The sequence below is a fragment of the Andrographis paniculata genome, unplaced genomic scaffold (genome assembly GCF_009805555.1).
Source record: "Andrographis paniculata isolate CXL003 unplaced genomic scaffold, ASM980555v1 Contig62END, whole genome shotgun sequence".
Taxonomy (NCBI): Eukaryota; Viridiplantae; Streptophyta; class Magnoliopsida; order Lamiales; family Acanthaceae; genus Andrographis; species Andrographis paniculata.
Genome location: NW_026137598.1, coordinates 4682854 through 4706253, shown reverse-complemented (window position 1 = coordinate 4706253; position 23400 = coordinate 4682854). Strand labels below are relative to the sequence as shown.

The following is a 23400-nucleotide window of genomic DNA, read 5'->3' as shown; positions in this document are numbered from 1 at the left end:
TGCAGCCTGCAGGTTAACTATTGCATGGTAAAAATATCCAAGTTTTATTGACATGTAAATTACAAATGTACACTTTCCAAAACTGGAGTATTTTCCAAATGCATAACCTGCCTCTAAACATCCAAGATGTATACTATGTATGGTATAGATTCATCTACTAGATTTGTGATTTTAAAGCAATGCCTAAGACTTACCTGAGCATGATCATAACTTGTACAAGTTTGTGTGATCTGTAATGAGCAATGCTAGACCATGTACGTCATGCGCACCCGCACCAGATGCGACTGTGGAATGCTCAAATTTGCAGTCTCCCTCCTGGAGTTATTTTTCAAGAAAGAATAGAAGTAATTAATGGTAAGTTTTTTAAAAAACCAAGAATCTTTACGCGCCCTGATGTCGCCATTGCCGAGAAGATATACAACACCAGACTCCTTTGCTTTGTGTATGAAAGAAAGCTCTTTTTCAAGGCTTTGCTCTGGATTCTCTCTGCTGTGACGAGCAGAAGAAGGCTCATTTGTCCCTTCTTCGGATGTGCTCGCTTCTGGGGCGAACCTGACCCTGTCTGTAGTAAAGTCACCTAGAAGAGGAGCTTGAAGTGAAAAAGCACTGTCATTGGGAGCTTTGAATGTCTCTGAGTATGCCTCTGTTTCTTCAAAGACTGAGTCACTATCATCATCACTCTCCAGCGATCTGTCCTGAGCTTCTCGACGGATGAACTTCTCGAGGCTCTCCATCAGCAATCGCTCGAAGATCTGGTGGTTTTCTTTGTGAACATCCTTGTAGCCATATCTGTTGTAAGACAGAGTACACAAACATAAAATCCCAATTTTTCTTTTTTTTCTAACAAGTGATTATGCAGTATACATGCAACTTGCTTTTATTAAAAATACACAAAACACACTATATATATTTCTTGTATAAACTTCTCATTTTTTTATCATGAAATTAGCATAGAATACCCTATCCGTTTAAAAGTAATGACAACTAAGCTCTCACGCGGGCATTATGTCAGTAAACTTGTGTTGTGTAGAAATAAAGGTAAATTATATAACACCCCTTGTGTTTTATAGTAAAGATGCACAAAAATCCATATGTTTCTATTTATTGTGTGAAATCTACTTGTGTTAATGTAAAGTTTGCATGGATTTCATGTAATAAATAAAACACTTATGCATTTTTAGTAAGACACAAGGATGTGTTATATAATTTACCCAATAAATAAATATTGTGAAGAGTTTTCTAAACTAGACTTCGTGCTAATATAGAAAATTTCATGCATCAAAGTACATGCACACCTTCTTTTACTAAGAAATGTAGAATTTTAAGGACATATGCACTAACCCAATGCAAGGAAAACCTGGAGACTTGCCTGGCAACACAGCGAAAAATGTGGTAGCTTCTGGGGCAGACTCGCTTAAACAGAAACCTCTCGCTTTGAGGGACAAAGGATACTGGAACATGCTTCACACACACAAATAGGATCATTGAATGCACTGCAGGTAGTGTGGTAAGAAAATGTCCAAACACAGCAGGTACACCCATTGGTAGCTCATTGTAGAGCAAGCCAATTCCAGGAGACCTAATCGTACCCAGGTTAGGTCCCAGTTTCCGAAGCAAATCCATTGACATTTTTTCCTTCACCTCGGTCTCATACTTCAGCTTGCTTCCATAGTTCCATATAGACAGGATCAGAAATATGACAACAGTAAACACCAGTGTGATCCAACTTCCATCTCCAACACTCCACAAAACTGAGGAAAGAAATATCAACTCCAACCCCAAGAAAATAATCACAAAACACAGCACAATAACAATATTTATCCGCCATATAAGAAGCATGACAAGAGTTACTAAGGTGGTTGTCATCATCATGACTCCAACTTCAGCAATACCTGTCAGGGAAAAAAGAAAATGTTACCATGGTAACTTAGAACAGTCACAGCTTAACTGTTAAAAGTTAATATTGAGAAACAGACGGAACATTAAATTAATCTATTTCAACAATAATTCAAGCTTTATAGATCTTTCCCATGCTCAATATCAGTTGAAATTATCAAAATACATGTACTTCCATTCATTATGCGGCTTGGGATGACATACACCGACACACATTGAAGAGCGTTGTGTGAGAACCATATTTGTAATACGTAAAATTGATGAGACTTTCAGAAAGTATATCAACTTCTATTAGAAGACTTATCTGTAAACAGTAGTCGAGGAAAGGTAACAAGAAATTACCATAAGCATTGCCAATCTCATAAATATTTTGTATGTTGCAAACTAGAATCAGGGTCAGAGCCAGTAGAAACCAATTCATAACTGGAATATATATCTGGCCCATGAATTTCCGTGAGGTATGTATAATTTTAAGACGAGGAAAGCAACCAAGTGCCGTTGATTGTTTAATACACGAGAAAGTGGCAGTCGTCATAGTTCTACTAGCAACCAAAGCAGCAATATTGGCTATGAGGAAGACAGGCCAGAAAGCTCCATCTGCAATAGATACGAAATCTTGAATCCTTATGAAACATAACAAATCAAATGTTATAGAAAAACATAGAAGCAAGTGTCTAAATTGAAAGGAGACCAAAAATATGACTGCAACTTTAGCTTCCTAGATGCATGCAAGTGGGGTTTATGTGTACATTTTCTTCATTTATAATGAAGAATATATGACAGAAGTATATAACAAGAAAATTTTATAATATACTTGGAACAGAAGCGAAGAATGCCTGTGTTGTGTCAGCAGGGTTCTCCATTAGATAAGCAGCTTGACCAAGGTAACCCAATAGAAGACAAGGCAGTATGAGAAACACAAATGTAAGCTGCAACAACCAAATCCATTCCTTGGTAAGAAAATCTTAAATTGTGATCAAATTAAAGAATGTTCTCATAATAAAAAACAAACACAAGTCAAACAATTGCTGAGATTGTTGCTTTACCTGCACTGACCTCAGAGAAAAATAACAAAGATCAGCAAACATTGCTTCAGAACCTGAGTTGCATAGCAGGTCATCAGAATCAAAGAGGAATGCTTATGAGAGAACAGGGCCAAAAATTCTCGAAGTTGATGCATTTTAAGACTGATTAATTGGGAGCATTAAAGCACATTGATAATTCCTTCAGAAATTAAATTGATTATATAAAGAGACTTACATTTGTATGCGCTAGATATGACAATCTAACTGAAGCCCAAGATACAAGTAGAGAACAAAGAAGGGAGAAAATAACTCTTTACAATTATTATTTGCAGAACAATAGAAACCTAACTCAGAACTAGATGACACAAGAGAGATAGCAATAAGTTGTCAATCGAAACATGTGGTTACAAAACTACATGGTGTAAAAACATTGGCATACAACTTTCATACTTTAGAATTACCTGTAGCACAAAGGAGGCAGCCTGCAAGGGAATACCAAGCCTTGGTTGTATTGTGCTTAAAGTAATAGTAAATATGAATTGGATTAAATGCCTGCAGAACTCTAGAATCATGTTTGGCAAGGTTGTATATACCAATGCCTCCGAGAGAACAAAACCAGACGAGCAATGCAGGACCAAATACAAGACCCGCTTTACTTGTCCCATAGCTTTGTACACTGAATAAAACTATTAGAATCGCTACTGAAATCATCACCACATGATCTGCAGTTCAAAAACACATAATCAGCTTAAATGGAGCATACTTAATTCATAATTACAAAGAATCTTAATATCAAATGAACTTGTAAGTCGAATAAGATCCAGGACATTTCATGCCAACCACTAGTACTACGAAATTGGCTTGCATCCTGATGTGTTTATGATGAGGACATAAATTTACATGCTAGGACAAGTGTAATAACGACTCACGACCCCATCTAAGAGTGTTGAAAAATGCAACATTTCCTTATTATGCAAAGTGATACAGAAATATATAAATCTAAACAATTTTCTCTACTGTTTTCATTGCACTAAGACCTAGTTTGGTTACGAAGCAAAAATAAAAATTAAAACTAAAAAACACAAAGAATTTTAGGAATTCTTCTACTAGTGTCCCTGTCCAAGCCAATGGGCTGATTCCTAAATTCAAATTGTAACAATAGTAGGGATGATGAACTAATGGCCATAATCCTGATGAGCTTAACCCTAGATCTACTTTCCTAACAGCAGCTTTGAGCAAACGATAATTAACAGGACGCCATCCCAGAGGATGATTCAAGACTTTTATTTGAACAACTGAAAAGTTTTGCAGTGCACACTGTGCCTCTATTTAACTGTCTTATACTTCAGCAGTGTAACAAACCCACAGGAAAACTTCAAACAGCAGAAGTTTCACACAATTTGGGTATGCAAATCTCTATAATGTAAGATACTAGGATCTGTCGCTCAGAACTCCAGTCCTTTTAATCCAAGTTATTAATAATTAATCCCAGAATCATTTTCACCATTGAATTTTATCTTTGAAGTATTTAACAAATCAACAACTGGAAACCAACAACGTTTTTCATGACAAAAATTTATAGTCAACAGTATGAAAAATTCAACAAATGGAAAACAATTTGGACAGCAGAAAATAGAATTACAAAATCGAAAGTGTACTGACATCAATTACCTTGCTCCACCCATATAATTCCAACATTGAGACCTTCAACAGCAGATATAACTGCACAAATCAAAATCTGTCAAGCTTATCGAGATCATAGTGTTATAATTCCTTCTTCGTTATCAAACAAAGCAATTATACACTAGACAATAACACAGATTATAAGTAAATGTCCTGAAATGCATCCACCTGACATTGCAGGTGTAACAACACCATCGGCTATCACCATTGCAGTACCACCAAGAACCAACATCAGAAGAAGCTTTTTTAGGGTTAGAGAAGTTTCAAGCCTTTCCTTTATTCTCAGTGACCTTTCTAGTTCAGGAGTTGGCAGTAGCAGTTTGAACTTAGATACATGAGCATCTGATGGAAGGTGGTTTGGTAGAAGACTAACTTTAGCATGCCTACATATCAAAGAGTATATGGCGAATGTACCACCTGAAGAAAGTACCAACTGGTAAACTGTACTTTTGAATGCATAAATAGTCACACAAAAACTCAGTTGAGGAAATATACCTTCACCATCATCATTAGCCCAGAGAACAATAAAGACATACTTCATAAGTGGAATCAGAATTAAGGTATACAAAACTAGAGACGTTGCACCAAGAATATCTTCCTTTCTGTTGGCTGGTGCCTTGCTGAACATCACACTGAAGGTGTACAACGGACTAGTCCCCACATCACCAAAAACAACCGCAAGAATCTGAAAACCCAGCATGATTCTCCTTCCCAAAGAGATATCCTGTGACTACAATTCAAAGCCAAATACACAAAACATTCATGATTAATAGTTTTAAATTTTAATAAGGAAATAGTTGTTCGAGGAATGCGTTCTTCCCATGCTAAATTTCTCAAGCAGTGCTAAGAATGAATATCAAAAGCAATTTCAGGGACTCTGTACAAATTAATTAGTCAAAATTGTTCGTGCTAGTAAAATGATATATAAACTTAATATATATATATATGGAGCAAGTTTAATCAAATTTGGAAATATATTCTTGTTAGTCTCAGATACTGATTGCTGTACAACTGAAATATGAAGGTAAATATCAAAAGCAAATAAACTTTCTAGACATTGTGTGGTGTGTCAATATTTAGATCTCATGAATTGTCCGTTTAGACATATTAAATTTTCCCATCACACAGGTTCCGAGCCCTGAGCAAATTACCAGGAAACTATAGATCAATACCTTATCAAAATAGAAGGCCTTATCTTTAATCTTTTATTGGTTTTATCATCCGCCAAATATTAGCTTTTGTGACATCCTTTAATTTATTGCTGTTTCCTTTTTTTCTTTTTCTTTTAAATACCAAGATTCTACAACTTAATATTCTTAGAAATAGGGTAATCTTGCCATTGTTAAATTGGGATATTTTCACAGATAAAGTTAGCATTGCTAGAAGAAGATCCCACCAAAATTTGCTTTCAATTCTTTCCAGGCATTATGATCCGTTTGTGTGTATCCATAATCCACAGCACTGCTGTATTAAAAAGTTCTGCATATCTTTGAAATCTCATCGACTGGAAATATTATCAACAACGGTAAAATATGCAAGTGGGGCGAAATTCCGCAGCTGGTTAAGTACTACACTGATTTAAAAGTCCAAAATCACAATGGAAGATACCGTTTAATTAATCATAAATCCAATCTCATATTTGCATAAAGCATATCCAAATTAATCCATAAACTGTGCAGAACATTTACCATGGCAATCCTAAAGAACAACCACAAGTAAATGAAATAGAAAGGTACCGCAAAATCATCTCTCTTAACACCGGGAACTTCGAGGACCTGAACATCAAAAGAATCGACCTTACACCCCGTGCGAATCAACTTCTGTTCGAAAAATTCTTCGTCGTCGGAATCCCGCAGCAGCGCATCCTCACCGTCCCCGGGAGCCCAGGCTTCACCATCGCTATTGACTTCGGATCCCTCATCGCTTTGATATACCCATCGCCACTCGGCGGAATCCACGGACTTCAGCGTCAATTTCCCCGTCCCCGATCGCTCCTCCGCCATGAATACTTCAGCAAATGCCCCGAGAATTTCTACCAGTGCGGAAACATGGATCCACACAACAGATCATACAAAATTTCACAGTTTCGAACTCGGATTCTCGATTTTGATAACGCATCTGGATCGATTGGTCACGTCAGTGAGGAACGATGTCCATGCTAGGTAATGTGGCAGAACATGCGAATGCCATACAATACATACGTACACCGAAAAAACTCCACGTCGTGCTAATAAGCGTGTTTCATTAATTGGACTACTATAATAATAAGCGTACTTCATTATTTGTAAAATAAACGCTAATCCATTTATAACTCATTACATTAGTTCATTTTTCGAATTAAATGATAATTTATTACGAAGAAGGCGTCTATTTGAATTTTTTATAAAAATACAAATAACACGCTAACTATGTTCTATTATAGGTTTTATATACATAATAATAAATTTTTTAATTAAATAGTATTTCATCCATCCTCGCATAATTGATACTTTTCATTTTAAAAAGAGTGATAGTCTTGCTCTTGTCACTTTCACTACTAAACAAGACTTGAGTTAATGAGTATTATTTATGGGTCACTGGATGAATAAGAGATCCAACACCTCCGAATTTCCTGCACAATGGAGTTATTGAACTTACTGACGTAAACATAATTTTTACAATATGGTTGTCTCGCAGCTGAAACAAAAGTGTATAAGAGCACAAATCAATGCGGAATAAGTGCGAAAAAGAAAACAACATATTCGATTTGTTTATCCAGTTTGGTATCAAAATCTATATTAGGGTGATTTTAATCAAGGGAGTCTTTAACTAAATCAAATACATGGTTTATACCATTCAAGACATCAAACAATTGTACCTTGATTGGGCTGATTGGGTTTAAAAATTTTAGTTCGGAGTAGACTGTGAATTTTGAGTTTTAAATCCAATCGAATTCGGGACGAATCACAGATTTTACTAACTCGTCATTCCCTGGACTTGCACCCGAATACATTAATAATTATTATAATTTATTCATATATTTATTTATTTTAAATATCTTAAACATAATATTGAACGTTAATTCTAAATATTTTTTTCAAAACATACTGCTCTATATTTGATTGTTTTTATTTTTAAAACTATAATTTTTTGGTACCTTAATCCATATGTCTTTTTAAATATTAAATTATTTTTAAAAAATTATATATATATATTTTTTAAAAAATGGATTTGTAGAATTGGCCCGGTCCGGGAGCTGGAGTGAAGCGAAAGTGGCGAATCTTGGATCGTGGGTGACCGGCCTACAAAATCCGTCCGGAGCCTGGTCTGACATAGCCTAAGCTGCTGCATACCGTAGCATGTACTTTCTTCTGTACTGTGCTGTGCTACCCACTTTCAGTTTTGGGAAAGAAGACTTGCCTTGCTATAATAAAAGAAAGTAAAATAAATACTAATGTTGAGGAGAAGAGAAGAGAAGTACAGTTGGAAAGTTTAAAAGTACAGGGCAGTACAGTACAGCTATCTATGTAGTAACAAGTACGGATGGGGATTGGGATGGGGATTGGGATGGGGCAGACCAGGGTGGGGTGGGTCGGATCTTCTCTTGTTTTGTGTACTACTACTGAAAAAGCAGTTAGTTAGTTCGTGTACTACTACAAACATACATACATAATAGTACTTACTGTACATGGATGGATGGATTTGATTTCCTAATTAAATATCCATCTGTCGATCTGTCTCTCCTCTCCTATCCTCTGCACCAATTCATCCATCCATCCATTGAAGACCAAGCACCTTCACCTTCACCCTCACCCTAGTTCTTTCTCTTTCTCCCTTCCAATAAGCAATACTCTGATGCAATCTCCCCATCAATCCTTATCCAGTGAAGTAGTAATTAGCTATCTATAAATATATGCAAGTACTATTCACTATTCTCAAATTGCAGAGAGGAGGAGGAAGAGGAGCATGTCTCGTGTTGTTGGCACTGGTAATGGTAAGAGAAACACTTGTTGATAAATATTTAATGAGAGAGAGAGAGAGACAGGGACGAGGCCGAGCATGGGATGGGGATGGGCATTGACGACCTCTAATTTGCCTTTCCTTTCAATTACTACTCCACTCCATTCTCTCTGTCCTGCTGTGCTCTTTCCATGCACTGCCTCTTCCCTGCCTCTCTCTCTCTCTCTCTATATATATATATATATAATATTCGTGCATATAATACTAATTTAGCTAAATATTAGTCTTTCCGTTCCACATGGTTACCATGTCCACGATTGTGGTTTCTTTGGTCTCACTTTTTTTTTTTTTTTTTTAAATGATCACTTTAATTTTATTTTAAATTTTTTAAATTTTAATTAAATTAATTAGCTATGTTAATTTTAATTTGTAACTATTTATATTATAAAATAATTATTTTTACTAGTATATTTTTAATTATCTACTAATTACTTCCGTTGTGAAATAATACCGTATCTATACTGCATTAGTATTCCTTAAATTAACTGGATGCCTTCTTTTCATATTTCATGTTTCTTTTCATATTTCATGTTTTGATTTTGGTGGTTCTTTCTATTTGTTTGGATTTTAAATAATAGAAAATTTTATATTTCAGTATTTGTGAGATATAATATTTTAAATATAATATAAAAAAATAAAAAATATATTTAATTCAATATTATGTTTATGACATTTTCTTACGGATAATAATTTTTTTTAAAAAAAAAAATAAAGCGAAATTATTAGAGCATTTAGATACCTACCTCATCACGGGACATCATCATTTTCATTTTAAAAAAATTATAAAATTATACTTTTTGGTTTTTTTTTTTAATAATTTGTATTTATATCTTGTATTGTGTAAAATTTATTTTTTATAAAAGATATATATTTTCTATTGAATTGGAGGGGAAAAAATTGTTACGTATGAAATTTATAATTAATTTAAAAAGCCCAAGTTACAAAGGAAAAATGGGCATACAATTTGATCTAGGGATATTGCGAGAAAATAAAGTGAAATAGATGTATTTCTAAGGAAATAGGCAGGTGGGAAGGTCCGCAGGTCGGATGATCCGTTGGTCGAAAAATCCGCAGATCGGAAGGTCCGCAGGTCGGGTGGTCCATAAGACGGAAAGTTTGCGGGTCAGACAATGTGCAAGTCGGAAGGTTTGCAATTGGACCAACAAGTCGGATGGTCTGTAAGTCGGGAGGTTTGCTGCTGGACCAACAAGTCGGGTGGTCTGCAAGTCGAGAGGTTTACGGCTGGACCAACAAATCGGGTGGTCTGCAAGTCGAGAGGTTTACAGCTGGACCAACAAATCGGGTGGTCTGCAAGTCGAGAGGTTTACGGCTGGACCAATAAAGTGGAAGGTCTGCGGTCGGTTCAGGAAGTCGGAAGATTCGTGGGTGGATAGGCAAACTGGTTGGTGCGGAGGTCGGATACTGTTGAGAGCGAGTGAGAGTAATAGTTTGGTCGGCTGGTCACGTGTCAGCCGAAGAAGAGTTAGCAGAAGAAGAGTTAGCAGATGGTTGAAAAAACGGCGTTGTAATCGTTCGGGCGACGGTTTCCAGTACCATTTCTGAAGAGTATTTAACGATCGGGACTTGCAACTGACAGGGGATCTTCAATCATCTTCAAACGACAGCAAAGTCAGTGATTCGGGGATCATCATTTAAATTTCCAGTATTTTACTTGTACAATATTTAAAGATAGATTCTTAATCTCATGGGCTAAATATATCAAATTCGAATATTTTTGTTGCCGTTATATGTATTTTATATGAAAATAAGTGTATTTATATCAAGCAATTATCATTATATACTATACCCTTCGTGTATGTTAAAGTGCCCCGTTAAATACGATAATTTAAATAAAATATAATTAATATTTAATCAATAAAAAAATAAAATTTAAAATGTGATTCTATATTTATAAAAAAATATAACAAATTATTTAAGATAGTCAAAAATAGAAAAAAATAAACAAGTAAACAATTTATATAGGACAGAGGAAGTAAGATTTTGTAAGTAATTTATAAAAAAATAAAATATTACTTAATGTTCTAATGGTCTTATTTACTTTTTTGCTTATAATACTATTTTACAATAATATTTATGTAAAAAATTATATAAATATAAATATAAAGATATTTTTAAGAGGAAAATGAGACTATTGGACGAAAGGAGTATTTGCTGCCGTTTGAATTTTTGAATTCAACGAAACCTTCAATCCCTCAGTGGAGGATCATTGGCTCCGCCGCTGATAGTGTACGAAAGTTAGGAGCATGAGCACAAGCACAAGCACAAGCACGGCCGTATTTCAATTTCAAATTTGATCCTTTTTTTTTTATATGAATATTATTTGAAAAGTTTTTTGGTGTGTTTGGAATAACATTTCTTCGTAGCTAAAGATTCCAAATTAGTTCCATTTAAAACTACATATATGTATGTTACATACAATAACTCATATCACGTACTCACTTTGTATAGTTCGACTATTTGCACAAACTTTCAAAACGACCAAACAATATTTATTATGTCAAACGCTAACGCTACCGGAACGAACTTCTTGACAAAATTTCAAACTTCTTGCCTTATGTTGCCCTTCAGTTTGTTCCACGAATGGATCTAAAGATTCTTCACGATGACTCAATTAAATCTGATGATCCTTCGAACAAGATTGTCTATGCACGATCATATATAGCAATTAGCAAATACACATTCCAAAAGTAAAACTACACATTCAGGTAACAACAGTTCCAGGGTCCGAGAAATTCAAACCTCAATGACGATGACGACGACTAAATTCAAACAGCTTCTAATCAAATTGCTGTCTAAGTTGCATCTCCGATTCGCTCTTCCATGTCGCATGCGAGGATTGGCCTCTCATCCTCTTACCCTTTTCCTTTTCCTTCATGGCAGAGCCCCTCTTCTTTGAAGGTTCTTTATCCAATTCATCGGGAGGGCGATCATTGCACATCGGGCAGACTACACCTTTCCCATGAGAGTAGGTTTTGGGGATCCCACATCTCACGCACATCCTAAATCGATCACAAGGGCAACCACATGTTAATACTTCACAAAGGATTATCTTCATCAGCACAATATGAATAGTTGCTAGATTTTACACCCCAAGAGCTCGGCTGCATCTTCTGGGCCGGGGTTTCCAACAGTTGCAATGCGTTTCCCACCTTGTGCACTTCCGGATATGGCTTGGGAGCTGTTGCCATCAATATCACTCCTCACCCTCTCGTGTATCCCGACTAACTGAGGCTTCGACTCTACTACAGCCCCTGTGTATATGCAAAGTGCAGGAGAAAATTCAAGTCTTGATTTCATACACTTGCAAGTAGGTAATCAATCCTATCAGGCGGTAAGGATCAACAATTGGATCACACTCAAAATCAAATCTAGAAGGTATTTGGCCTAGAACATTGCACATTCCTTAGTTTGATGCATTGGGAGATTTTCAAATTGGAACACAAATGTAATGTAGGCAAATGTTCGAACACAATGCTAGATCTTTTATCTTGTTAACTAAACTGCTGCCATGGATTGAAGTTCTCATAGTCATGAAAAACTAATTACAGAAGAAGCCATGGACAAAAAATTGCATTTGAAGTTGCTTTGAACGTACAGAGAAAGAAAGAGGCGGGGTTTCACCACCTGAAGGAAGGTCCTTTTTATCTTTACGATTTCTCCGACCGCCGTGCTTCCGCCGCTGCCCGTCCTCTTTCTCGGTGTCTTCTACACTGTTGTTCAGAAACCGCGGCGGTCCTGCAACCTCCGGTAATGACAGGAACACTTTGAGCGCGAAACCCTAGATTTGCAAAACAGGAGGAAAATCAATCAAGCAATTTACCTCGGAGAAGGCGTCGAAAGCGGAGGGCAACAACGAAGCGGAGGGAGGATTGGGATCGAACAATGGTTTGTACGACCGACTTGTTTTTGAAACGGGGCCGTTTTGCTCGTCTTCGGACGAATTCTCCTCTTGTAGCAGATGGTGACCGTCGTCGTCGTTGTTGTCTTCTTCCGCGGAAGAGTAGCCTTGCAGCAGCGCTAAGCTCATCGTCGCCGGTCTCTTCGCCGCCGCAGATCGGTGCGTTCGTCCGCCGCTTCTCTCTCTCTCTGAGAATTCTCTGAAAGATATTTTAGATTACAATTAAATTTTTAATAGAGAGAGAAACTTCCGTCTTTTGTAAAATTACGATTGTGCCACTGGTGTGGTTTCGTTTTGCACTTCTTCGGTTTCTCCGTCTGCTTCCGTCTCTAAATAGCTGGTCACGCATTCCGCCATCGAATCATCTCATAGGAGCTCCGTTGATCTCGCCTACAATGACGTCCTCGGTGTTCTCGCACTCTGTTTTCTCCGCCCAGAGATGTTCTTCGCCGTCGCCGATGTGTAGGAACGGCGCCGCCGGGAATGTGCTGCCTTTTAATGTTTCTGTCAAGCACTCGGTTAATTCGAGTGGATCTCTTGCCCTTTCGATTCATTCCAGCAAGGCGGGGAAAAGTTTTGTCTCCAAGTGCACTTCCGACGGCTCCTCGTCGGAGACACCGATTGAATTGAGTAAGAGTAGTAATGAATCCTTCTTGCTAACGTATTTGACAAATTTTGTTTAACTTGTTCCTCATGTTTGGAGCTGTAATTTGCAGAGTACCCCCCGTTTCCGACGGTCATGGACATTAATCAGATTCGCGAGATTTTGCCTCACCGGTGCGTGCTCTTTGAATTGATTTCCTTTTTAGCTCTTGATAAGAAACTGATTTGATTTTCTGCCTGGCTTTTGACATTTTGGATCGTAGATTCCCCTTTTTGCTAGTGGATAGAGTGATTGAATATACTCCGGGTGTGACTGCGGTTGGAATCAAGAATGTGACCATAAATGATAATTTCTTTCCTGGTCATTTTCCAGAAAGACCGATCATGCCTGGAGTGCTCATGGTTGAGGTGAACTCTTAACTCTTTGTTGGCTTATGATTAAATGCGCTGAGACGTTTCAGTCAATATTTCTGTGTTCTTGCTCTTGGAGTTGTTTTTGGGGTTTTGAATAGTGAAATGTTAAACCGGAAAAGTTATTTGATATTATGATATTTTGAATGATCTTTGTAAAAAAAAATTCCGAAAAAAAGGCATGAGAGGATGATTTGATGTTTTTGAGTGAAAAACAAAACAAAATTCAGGGCCACAAACAAACAGAGCCCTATCTATATATTCCAGAAATAAAGAATCTTGTTCAACCTGCCTAACAAATTAATATTCTCGTCTAAACTATTTGACAGCGGATTTTAACATAACACTAGTGCTTCAATCAACTTAAGCTCTCAACACATTGATTATTATGTGCTTCTAAATCCTCATTTATTAAGTGCCTTGATTAAATTTCACAATAATGTGGCATTCGTGTTAGCATTTTATGTATGGTCTGCGTGAGGGTCTTTGAATGGTGGAAAATGTTGTAACTTGATATACCTTATGGTTTTCTGGTACATTATGTACATCTTGGATCGATGTTAATGGGTCACTTTGGATCTGAATGCCAAATCTGCATGTGAAGTTTGGAATTTAATATTTCCTGGAAGCTGTACATTACATCTGAAAAGTGTCTGCATTTTTCCAGCATTGTGCTTGAGTTACTGTTGTCGAGATCTATACAAGCTGTTGAAATTCTTAACTATAAAGATCTACTTTCAGTTGTTCAGTGACTGTGAGACTATGTTTTGTTGAATTATGTGTTTCTTATTGTAAAACTCAATCGATTGGAAAGGCCAAAATGGTAACATCTTTTAAGGTTTTTGGCTAAAATTACTTTGCCACGACTTCAGACTGGGGGATTCCTCATTATTATTAATTTATTTGCTATTATTTTTAAATCATTATTGATTCTCTTCTCCAAAGTAGGAGGAAATATATATATATATATGTATATGTATATATATTGGAAGGATGTAGGAAGTTAGAAAACTAGAAAAATAAAATTTCTTTTTGGTATTCATTTCTCCCTTTCTTGAATTTTCAAATTTTGTTATTGTTTGCTGTAGCAGACTTAAGTGCATTAGAGCTTTCTGTGATTCTTTTTTGGTTTATTTTCAATGCAACGTCTCTATCCTACTTCAACTCCCCTGATTTTTATGAGATAGTTCCTTTGCCAAATTATGAAGAATTTCCGCTTTATCTGGCCTTCTCTCTTTTCTCTATTACTAATTTACTCTCTCAAATGTGAATTATAACAATGATAGGAGCTGCTTACTTCCATAGTTATGAAATGCATATTTTCAATGATGGTACGTAAAATGATGTATTCTATGCTGGTGGATTTAGGCAATGGCCCAGGTTGGAGGATTGGTCATGCTGCAGCCAGAAGTGGGAGGCTCACGTGAAAATTTCTTCTTTGCTGGAGTCGATAAAGTAAGATTCAGGAGGCCAGTTATCGCAGGAGACACCTTGGTAATGAGAATGAACCTTGTCAAGCTCCAGAAACGCTTTGGAATAGCAAAGATGGAAGGAAAAGCATACGTAGGTGGCGAAGTTGCCTGTGAGGGCGAATTCTTGATGGCCATGGGGAATGAATGATACTCTTAACCATGTATTGTATGTTGCTGTTTGACAAGCTCAGCATCCGTCTCCTGTTTTTCCTCGAATGATAATGTCAAATTCTAAGATCGATCGGGTTTTTATGTTATTTGATAGAAGTGATTTGTCTTCAAACTTCCTCAGATAAGAGGTACCCCTATTTTGACATGGTGTTTGGCCATCATGGGACAAGAATAAAAATCAGTGGTCTTTCCTTTTCCAGCTTTATATGTTGCCTATGAAATAAGGTTTTTGTCATCTTGAAATGGAAGGTTGTTTCGATCAGTTACAATCTTCATTATACATGTGACTCCTGATAACTCATGATTTCAATTTTCTAGTAGGATGCACACATGGCCCAATTGGGTGGGGTCAAATCCACACCATGAGTGAACAATGTGAATCAGCGGCATGATTAGTGTGGAGGGGTGCCATACTGCCATCCAAGACATGGAGCACCTAACCTCTCATCCATGGCTTCTATATATATATATATATATATATATAATTATATATACATACACACACACATTCACTCATTAATCACACATTACTTGTATTTTTCAGATTTGGAAAAGCAGAATGGCGATGGTGGCACCGAGACTTCTCCTACTCTACATTCTTTTCACCTTCCCCGTAGCTTTTGGCACGGACTGCTCCAGCATGCTGATGCTGAACATGGCTGCCTGTCTGCCAATTATGACACCTGGAAGCACAATGCAGAACCCTGATGAAATGTGCTGTTCAGGGCTCAAGGTTGTACTTGAAACTGGCGTTGAATGTCTCTGTGAGGCATTCAACAACACCATGGTTTTAGGTGTGACTTTCAATGTGACCATGGCATTGACGCTCCCCTCCATCTGTCGTGTCTCCGATCTATCCATCAGCCATTGTAGCTGTGAGTTTCATTACTGAGTTCTTCTTGTTATTTTGTACAAGGTGAATCTAACCTGAATTTGCTCTTCCCTTCTCTGTCAACAGTGAGCTTTGGTACAAGTCCTCCCCCAGGTATTTCAGATTTTGCACTCAGATTTTTCCATTTCTATTTAACCATGACTATATACTAAAATCGATGTTTGCAGCACCCCCTCCATCAGCTAGCTCGGCACCAGGTGGAGTCACTGAAGTTGCACCTCCCCCAGACCCTCATACCCTCAGTTCTGCTTCACTAGCCACAGCGTATGATTTGCTCGTGCTCGTCGTGGTAACCCTTGTATCAGCACTTACTTTATTCTAACAGCATCTGGTGATTGTTGATTCTGTTATCCCATTCGAGAGGCTTCTATGTTCTTGTTACCAATTTGGCAGTATCACCTTGATGGCAGCCTCTTATAATTGTTGATTAGTCATATATTTACTACGAGCTTCTCTCAAAATAGTCATTTGAAAATGTAGTCATTGCAATCCCGCCCGGATAATGTTTACAGTGTATGCATATATAAAATGAAATCTTCATCCTATTTGTGAGACTACGAGTACTACTTTGTTTGGATTACATATATACCTTTAACCTCTAACATTATTAATTCTTATCGATCTGTTAACCTGTTCGGACACAAAAAAGACCTCAAGGTTCTGTCTTTGGGGCCAAAGTCATGACAGCATCCGCAACACTCAGAAAGATATGGTCTTCTCCGATTGTGTTGGCCAAGCTCGATGCATGCAGCTTGTCCAGCACTGCCTGCCCTGGATTTGCTAGAACAAGCTGTGAAACAAACATGAGAAACCATTGTCACGTTCGGGAAGGATGAATCGCTCCTTGATGAAGTACTATTTATTATTGAACGACATGGAGTCACCTGTACCTTTATGTCGCGCTTATGTAGACTTCTGTGGAGATCTTCCAGAGCATGAATGCCGCTAGTATCGATATCAGTTACAGCTAGACAAACAAGAGAACAACTGTAAGTTTTGAGCTGGGGTTAGGAATGTTTCGACATGCTTCAGAGATAGATCACTTACGCGCCATCTCGACTATCAAATAATGGATTCTCTGCTGGCTATTCTCTTTAATCTCTTCCTCCTCATCAGCCAGAAGTCTCAGTATCCTGGATTTGGATTGAAAGATGAACCATTTTGTTCTGTTGTTGAGTTATGGATTTATAGAGACAGTCTATACCTTTCCCTGACATAGTTGGAGTTGGAAAAGTAGATGGCGGAATCTGCTCTAACGATCAGGAGTCCGGGGATCTTAGTCGCCTCCGGATACTGCTGAATGTTCCTGTAAACTTGAGTTCTGGGGATTTTTCCGAGCACTGCTGTCCGTGGCCGTGTCACTTGGAGAAGAATCTTGGCGAAGGAAATGGCCACTGCAATCAGAAGCCCAATTTCGACAGAGGCAAAGACAACGCCAAAAAAGGCTCCCATGCAGGCGACAAAGTCGAATTTATCAATCTTCCAAATGAGGATCATTGCTTCGTAGTCGAACAGCCCAACTACAGCTGATATGATGATCGAAGCCAGGATCGCATTCGGAGTGTATTTGAACAGAGGTGTGATCACTTCAAGCGTCAGCAGGACAGCACAGGACATTACGATATTTGATACTGCCGTGTTGCATCCAGCCATGAAGTTGACAGCGGAGCGCGAAAAGGACCCTAAGATAGAAGTTGGAACATCGTGTAGATCAGATATGTGTTTGGCAAGAAATAATCGAAGAAATTCAGGTATTGACCTGTGGCGACGTAACAAGATGTCATTGAGCCGACGACATTCATGGTGCCTAATGCTACCATTTCTTTGTTTCCATCTAGATGATAATCCTTCATTGATGCAAAAGTTCTACCTATCGCTACTGCTTCCTGGGAGACACAAGATGTTAGCTAGTTGCGCGAGTCAGGGAGACAAGACACACAGGAGTAGTTTGTAGTTACCGTAAGTCCAACCATTCCAGCGACAGCGCCAATTCTGAAGCCAGTGGCGGCATAGCTGCCTGTGAAATGGATCTCATTTAATGATGGAGGGTTGATGCCTCTGTCAATATGGTTAACCTTCATACAGAGTGATGTTAAAGAAGGATGCATATATAGGTATGAAGGAGAATCTTGTCATGTTTGGTTACTACTCACAATCTGAACGTCGTTCTTTTCAGCATGCGTGATGAAGACGAAGAGGGTTGCGATGATTACTGATAGCAGTGGAGCTATGGCAGGAATCCAGAACAGTTTCTTGTTCTTCTTTCCCTGAATTCAACAAAACAGAACAAATGTGGTGGTGAGCTTTGGTGTTGTGTGGAGCTTGGCTGGATTTAAGTTTGGGGGGGTTCTTACGATGAACTTTGCAAGGAGAAGTAAGGCTAAGAATACAAGTCCGATAACGATTGTCTCCCAATTCCACTGCCACATATAAATGTAAGTAGGTACTGAATTAGTTCGAGGATGATCATCTACAAATGTTTTTTAAGGTGTAGAAAGAATGTTGGAGAGAATGAATGATGATGATGTTACGCCGTGATGGGCTCTAGTGAGCACGGAGCGCATGACGGAAACTATGTCAGTTTTCTTGGTGAATTGCTTGATGCCGAACAAGCCCTTGAGTTGTTGGAGGCTGATGGTGATGGCTGCTCCGGCCATGAATCCAACAATGGCAGCATGGGAGAGGAAGTCGATCAAGAAACCGAGCCTGAAAGAAGCAGAGATGATGGAAGCTGTTAGGAAAGACAAATTGGCAGTATTAATTAAATGTGCGAAAAGAAGAGCAAATGAATGAATGAATGCCTGAAGAATCCGAGGAGAAATTGAGTGATTCCGGCGAAGAATGTAGCAGTGAAAGCGAGCCGCTGGTACTCATGTTTGTTTTTGGGATCGATCTCATTCTGAAGCATGCTTCCAAGCAAGAGAGACACGACAGCCACAGGGCCAATGGCAATGTCTCTGGAGCTCCCCATGACAGCATAAATCAAGGGCGGGACGAAACTAGTGTCTGCATGCAAATGGAAGATGCAATTCATTGGGTAAGAGACTGTCATATATCTGAGGAAGAAGAAGAAGAAGTAAATGCAGTTTAGAAGCTCAGCTCACTGACATAGGCCGAACTGAGGATCCAAATTCGCCAGCTTCGAGTAAGCTATGTCCTGCATAGTTATATTTGCTGCTGATGATTCTGAATTAGTATAAATGATTGGTAAGTAGTAGGTTGGGGTTGGGGTAGGGGTAGGGGTAGGGGTACCTGAGGGATGCAGAGACTGGCAATGGTGAGTCCGGCGATGAGGTCACCTTTGAACATGTGGAGTTTGTAATGGCGTCCCCAGTCGAGGATTGGGAAGAGAGCACGTATGGCAAGGAGAAGCTTGGTGGACTTGGGCTGATCCTTGAAGGGACGAAGAGGGTCGTCGTGGAAGAAGGTCTCCTTGATGCCGAACTTGACTTCCTTGAAGAGGCTTTGCTTTGGAGGTATTCCAACCTTGTGAACATAGGGAGGTGAATTGTCTTGTGAGTTTGAGTTTCCTTGAGAATTAGAAGCAGCAGTTGGACCTCCCATATCTCCTTCTCCCTCCCTCCACCTGCTGCTGCTGCTACGTACCAACTAACTAATGAATTAATTGAAAAGAGAGATGTATATGGATGGTTAGTAATCTAAACATGGAAGAAAGAAGAAGAAAAGCTCAAGGGCAGAGAGAGAGCAGTGAATGAAATGGAATGCAAGAGTTAGGATTGCCCAATGCATCATTATATAATGAGGTGAGATGAGGTCAACTGATGGGAATGAGTATGTATATATGGATGGCAAGGCAAGGCTAAACTGCCCTGAGATTAGAGATTAGATTAACCAACCAACAACATACTAGTAGTAGTAGTATATATATCCTGTGATTACACTTAGATACATTAATTAAATAGATTGAGTAGCAAGAGAGATAGAGAGCGACAAGGGTTGTGTCTTGACTTAAGAAGAGGTGGGTGGGTGAGTCTACGAGACATACATAACATCAATACATGCACACAGTAGTAGTAGTAGTAGTAGTAGTAGTAGTAGTCTTTGGGTGCCCTTCCCTGCCCTGCCCCACTTACAGCCTACCTTTTAGAATTTTCTCACGAGACAGAGGGAGGGAGAGAAAGAAGAGACAATCTGTCCCTTTAATTAATTAGTTAATTCATTAAGAATGGCTGGAATTATTAAATGAAAGGCAGAATCAGACAAATAAGTCAGCCTCTTCTCTTCTCTTCTCTAATTCCCATTGCAAGTGGGTGGGACGGCCTAGCCTGTCCGTAAGTATGGCCTAGTGGGTGTGGGAATGAATGAATTCACGAATTTCAAATTTTGATGTCTTTATAATACCTGGTTCGTCTAAGTGTATCGGCTGCGGATTCGGACGTTATAATAATAATAATGATAATAATAATAATGATAGAAAGCAGTCTATAAGTATATATGTAAATGTTGATCAGCAGCAGCATAATGGAACGGAACCTTCCCAATCAGGGTGGCCGCGTATCTTCTAGAAACCTGACATTTTTATTACCCACTTCCTTTCTTTCCAGTTTATAATTACTAGTACTAAATAGATGTTTTTATCCTTATATTTTAAATTAAATAAATAAATTTTTACTTACTTAATCCTATATTCCATTTAATGACTTAATTAGTTAATTATATATGCGTGTGACTTTAAACAATAAATCCATTTAAAAAAAGGATGGATTTATTATATTACTTGTTTCTTTAATTTAGAGTTTGAGTTTTGATTTAAAAAAGAAAATGACAATTGAATGGTTAAAAATCTAAATAGATCACTAATGAGCAAAATCGTTACAACGAAATCCAATATTTTATAAATATATTACGATGATAATATGTTGCATTGTTGATGGGATAGAAACCCAACTCTCACATTAGAAGTGAAAAAATAAATTTCAAATGAATTCCACTAATAATGAGATTTTTTGAAACAAGTCCAAAAACATCAGCATCAAATTACATAGTATCATATTAGTGTTAATTGGTTCAATCACAACACAAATATCACATCAAATATATTTATTTTTTCACAAAACATCAAAACACATCCGTAATCTAGGGGTGTGTTTGTTTGGCGGTTTGGATTTTGAATTGCGATTTGAATAGTAAGAATTTTGAATTTAAATAGTTGTATGATGTGATATAAATAGGTGTTATGTAATGTTTTAAATGTAAAATTGATTTTTAGTATAATATAAAAAATAAAAAATATGTGTATGATTTGATATTTTTAAAGTTGCACAAAAGTATACTCTAATTTATCATTTATTACTTACAGTTGCACAAAACTATACTCCAATTTATCATTTATTACTTACATTCTAAAATTAATAATGGTTCATTATAATAATAATACACTTCTATCCTATCTATTTTTTGAAATGAAGTGTTAGCCTATCTACCAATATTATTATTTAATTGGCACAAATATTTTTATATAAAATATTATATAAATTCAAATTCAAATAAAAATAATATTTCCTCTGTTTCAAACAAAATGTAATATTTATTTTTGGCATTAGTTTTTAGGCGGATAGTATTAAGTAAAATAATTTAGAAATTAGGTGATGTGATGGAGATAGAAATATATATACTTCCTTCGTCCAGTTAGAAAGTATACATATTTCTATTTTGGGACGTCCAATTACAAAGTAACCATTTTATTAAATATCCCATTTTTTTCCACAAATACCCTTATTTTACATCACATCATTACTTTTATATCAAAAAAGTAAGGGCAAAAATGTTAATTTTACTACTTTTACCTACCTACTCTAATTAAAATACTATTATTTCTTAATCTTCGCGCCAAAAGTAATTGTATACTTTTAGCTTGGACTTAGGGAGTATTTTTTTTTATTTAGATAATGTGAGGGGATAAAGTGTGGGGTAAAAATTAAGTATAATTAATTATTTTTTATTTTAAAAATGTTACAGCGTATTTAAAACATACAAAAAAAAAAATATTGCAGCGTGTGAGTAACCCAACATCAAACAAATCTTTATTTCCGAATGAAGACAAAAACAACTTTAATAATGATCACAAAATCGATGAGAAATTTCGAGAGCAAACGCCCCTAGCCCCCTACCCTACCCTACCCTACCCCCTATACCTAGGTAGCTTCATGGCTTCGGCTTAGGCCCAAGATTTATTTATTTATTTATTAGTTCCCACTCGTCTACCCCTAATTGCTCCCAAACTCCACCCGGTTGGATAATTCAGTGTGTTAGTAATACGCAACGTTAAGATAAAAGTTTTTTACATTTTTAAAAATAAAATAAAAACTATAATTTTGTTAAAAATAAAATAAAATAACAAAAATCTTTATAAAATGTGAGTAAACTGTAAACAGTATGGCAAAGTTTTACCTCTTGGCAAACCGGTTGACTAGTCAAAACCCTAATCGGTCACCGGCGAACTTCTGCATTTACCGGAAATTGAGAATAATGAATGCTCTCTCTACACCTCTGCACCTTCATCTACATCACCATTTTGTAATTCGATCCAACAAACTAACACTCTGTCGTCACAAACTAAATTAGATATATATATCTGATAAAAAAAAAATAATTAGATATATATTTCAACAAACACTACGTAATAGGAGTATTTAAGAATTAATATCGCTCGCTCCGACCGACCGACCGATACGTTCTTCCGACGTACGACGACGGAAGCGACAGATCATCGTCGTCGATACATATTTAATAAATAAATAATACGATAATATATATTATATATATGTGTGTATATATATATCTACAAGTATAGGCGGTCGGAATTGAGTCCAGGTTCGATGTACCTGAAGATGCATCCGTCCTAGTCTTAGGAGCTGGGAAAATACGAATTAATGGAGGAGAGGAGGAGTATACACAAAACAGTTGTAGCTAAATTAGAGAGAGAGAGAGAGAGAGAGTTTCAAGTCAACGACGACGTAGATACATACAATTTTATTTTATTTTTTTTCCCTTTTTTTAAAAATCTTTAATAAATTAACTTATGCATGCATTGTTTTTAATTTTATTCAGCGAATTTATTTCATTAATATGATCGTCAAATTGGACGTTAGTGTGGGGCTGTATATATAGAAAGGTCCTCTTTTTTTTTCTTTTTTTTTTTTCGGAAATAATTTAATTGGGTATATATTACTGATTATTTAATATTTCTATATCATTTAATTGTGTGTTTATTTGATTGGACATAAATTTAAAAATAATAATAATAATATAGATTTTTTTCTTTTTTTAGCAAAAATAAAAAATAAAAAAATGACTAAAAGGCACATT

General features: G+C 37.0%; 5 protein-coding genes and 1 long non-coding RNA gene across 13 annotated transcripts; 3 read left to right on the top strand and 3 right to left on the bottom strand.

Moving 5' to 3' along the window:
• Positions 1-5: 5 nt before the first annotated feature.
• LOC127260776 (potassium transporter 7-like) lies at positions 6-6790 on the bottom strand. The gene is made up of 10 exons (XM_051288693.1): positions 6341-6790; positions 5100-5334; positions 4773-5021; positions 4593-4643; positions 3383-3643; positions 2943-2995; positions 2711-2825; positions 2239-2493; positions 1370-1892; positions 6-789 (listed from the first exon to the last, which is right to left on the bottom strand). Exons 1-10 carry the CDS (start codon positions 6605-6607, stop codon positions 246-248), a joined length of 2553 nt encoding a protein of 850 aa, XP_051144650.1. The 5' UTR covers positions 6608-6790; the 3' UTR covers positions 6-245.
• Positions 6791-8304: 1514 nt separating this feature from the next.
• Positions 8305-10344, top strand: LOC127261356 (uncharacterized). Of its 2 annotated transcripts, none has more exons than XR_007840899.1 (2): positions 8305-8577; positions 9678-10344. It is a non-coding gene; the product is annotated as an uncharacterized LOC127261356 (long non-coding RNA). The 2 variants fall into 2 exon arrangements; XR_007840898.1 differs by having other exon boundaries at positions 8955-10344.
• An 861-nt stretch (positions 10345-11205) lies between these two features.
• Positions 11206-12770, bottom strand: LOC127260608 (uncharacterized). 2 transcript variants are annotated; one of them, XM_051288435.1, is made up of 5 exons: positions 12445-12770; positions 12249-12366; positions 11713-11875; positions 11364-11623; positions 11206-11266 (listed from the first exon to the last, which is right to left on the bottom strand). In XM_051288435.1, the coding sequence occupies exons 1-4, from the start codon at positions 12649-12651 to the stop codon at positions 11401-11403; spliced, it is 711 nt and encodes a 236-aa protein (XP_051144392.1). In that variant the 5' UTR covers positions 12652-12770; the 3' UTR covers positions 11206-11266; positions 11364-11400. The 2 variants fall into 2 exon arrangements, with proteins under 2 accessions (XP_051144392.1, XP_051144391.1); XM_051288434.1 differs by having other exon boundaries at positions 11206-11623.
• Positions 12771-12778: 8 nt separating this feature from the next.
• On the top strand, positions 12779-15384 carry LOC127260609 (uncharacterized). Its single transcript, XM_051288436.1, has 4 exons — positions 12779-13152; positions 13239-13299; positions 13389-13533; positions 14905-15384. The coding sequence occupies exons 1-4, from the start codon at positions 12918-12920 to the stop codon at positions 15154-15156; spliced, it is 693 nt and encodes a 230-aa protein (XP_051144393.1). The 5' UTR covers positions 12779-12917; the 3' UTR covers positions 15157-15384.
• Positions 15385-15618: 234 nt separating this feature from the next.
• LOC127260610 (non-specific lipid transfer protein GPI-anchored 11-like) lies at positions 15619-16427 on the top strand. Its single transcript, XM_051288437.1, has 3 exons — positions 15619-16054; positions 16138-16164; positions 16239-16427. The coding sequence occupies exons 1-3, from the start codon at positions 15739-15741 to the stop codon at positions 16391-16393; spliced, it is 498 nt and encodes a 165-aa protein (XP_051144394.1). The 5' UTR covers positions 15619-15738; the 3' UTR covers positions 16394-16427.
• Positions 16428-16595: 168 nt separating this feature from the next.
• LOC127260606 (sulfate transporter 1.2-like) lies at positions 16596-23035 on the bottom strand. 6 transcript variants are annotated; one of them, XM_051288428.1, is made up of 14 exons: positions 22917-23035; positions 22483-22634; positions 19324-19684; positions 19180-19228; positions 18873-19077; positions 18603-18777; positions 18426-18491; positions 18225-18338; positions 18030-18146; positions 17831-17957; positions 17276-17753; positions 17119-17204; positions 16956-17038; positions 16596-16861 (listed from the first exon to the last, which is right to left on the bottom strand). In XM_051288428.1, the coding sequence occupies exons 3-14, from the start codon at positions 19633-19635 to the stop codon at positions 16724-16726; spliced, it is 1950 nt and encodes a 649-aa protein (XP_051144385.1). In that variant the 5' UTR covers positions 19636-19684; positions 22483-22634; positions 22917-23035; the 3' UTR covers positions 16596-16723. The 6 variants fall into 6 exon arrangements, with proteins under 6 accessions (XP_051144385.1, XP_051144384.1, XP_051144387.1 ...); XM_051288427.1 differs by lacking the exon at positions 22917-23035 and having other exon boundaries at positions 22483-22871; XM_051288430.1 differs by lacking the exon at positions 22917-23035 and having other exon boundaries at positions 19324-19680; positions 22483-22871.
• Between the last annotated feature and the right edge of the window lie 365 nt (positions 23036-23400).

Excerpts from the sequence above, each read along its gene's own strand:
- LOC127260776 (XM_051288693.1), bottom strand. The coding sequence starts at position 6,607 with ATGGCGGAGGAGCGATCGGGGACGGGGAAATTGACGCTGAAGTCCGTG. Across the intron at positions 5,022-5,099 it reads GGCTAATGATGATGGTGAAG|GTGGTACATTCGCCATATAC; the intron begins GTATATTTCCTC and ends TACTTTCTTCAG. Across the intron at positions 1,893-2,238 it reads TGAGATTGGCAATGCTTATG|GTATTGCTGAAGTTGGAGTC; the intron begins GTAATTTCTTGT and ends TTTCCCTGACAG.
- LOC127260608 (XM_051288434.1), bottom strand. The coding sequence starts at position 12,651 with ATGAGCTTAGCGCTGCTGCAAGGCTACTCTTCCGCGGAAGAAGACAAC. Across the intron at positions 11,876-12,248 it reads TAAAAAGGACCTTCCTTCAG|GGGCTGTAGTAGAGTCGAAG; the intron begins GTGGTGAAACCC and ends GCATATACACAG. Across the intron at positions 11,624-11,712 it reads GATGCAGCCGAGCTCTTGGG|GATGTGCGTGAGATGTGGGA; the intron begins GTGTAAAATCTA and ends TGATCGATTTAG.
- LOC127260609 (XM_051288436.1), top strand. The coding sequence starts at position 12,918 with ATGACGTCCTCGGTGTTCTCGCACTCTGTTTTCTCCGCCCAGAGATGT. Across the intron at positions 13,153-13,238 it reads GGAGACACCGATTGAATTGA|AGTACCCCCCGTTTCCGACG; the intron begins GTAAGAGTAGTA and ends TGTAATTTGCAG. Across the intron at positions 13,300-13,388 it reads CGCGAGATTTTGCCTCACCG|ATTCCCCTTTTTGCTAGTGG; the intron begins GTGCGTGCTCTT and ends TTTGGATCGTAG.
- LOC127260610 (XM_051288437.1), top strand. The coding sequence starts at position 15,739 with ATGGCGATGGTGGCACCGAGACTTCTCCTACTCTACATTCTTTTCACC. Across the intron at positions 16,055-16,137 it reads ATCCATCAGCCATTGTAGCT|TGAGCTTTGGTACAAGTCCT; the intron begins GTGAGTTTCATT and ends CTCTGTCAACAG. Across the intron at positions 16,165-16,238 it reads TGGTACAAGTCCTCCCCCAG|CACCCCCTCCATCAGCTAGC; the intron begins GTATTTCAGATT and ends CGATGTTTGCAG.
- LOC127260606 (XM_051288428.1), bottom strand. The coding sequence starts at position 19,635 with ATGGGAGGTCCAACTGCTGCTTCTAATTCTCAAGGAAACTCAAACTCA. Across the intron at positions 18,492-18,602 it reads TCACTAGAGCCCATCACGGC|TGGAATTGGGAGACAATCGT; the intron begins GTAACATCATCA and ends TATATGTGGCAG. Across the intron at positions 17,205-17,275 it reads TCCAACTATGTCAGGGAAAG|GATACTGAGACTTCTGGCTG; the intron begins GTATAGACTGTC and ends ATCCAAATCCAG.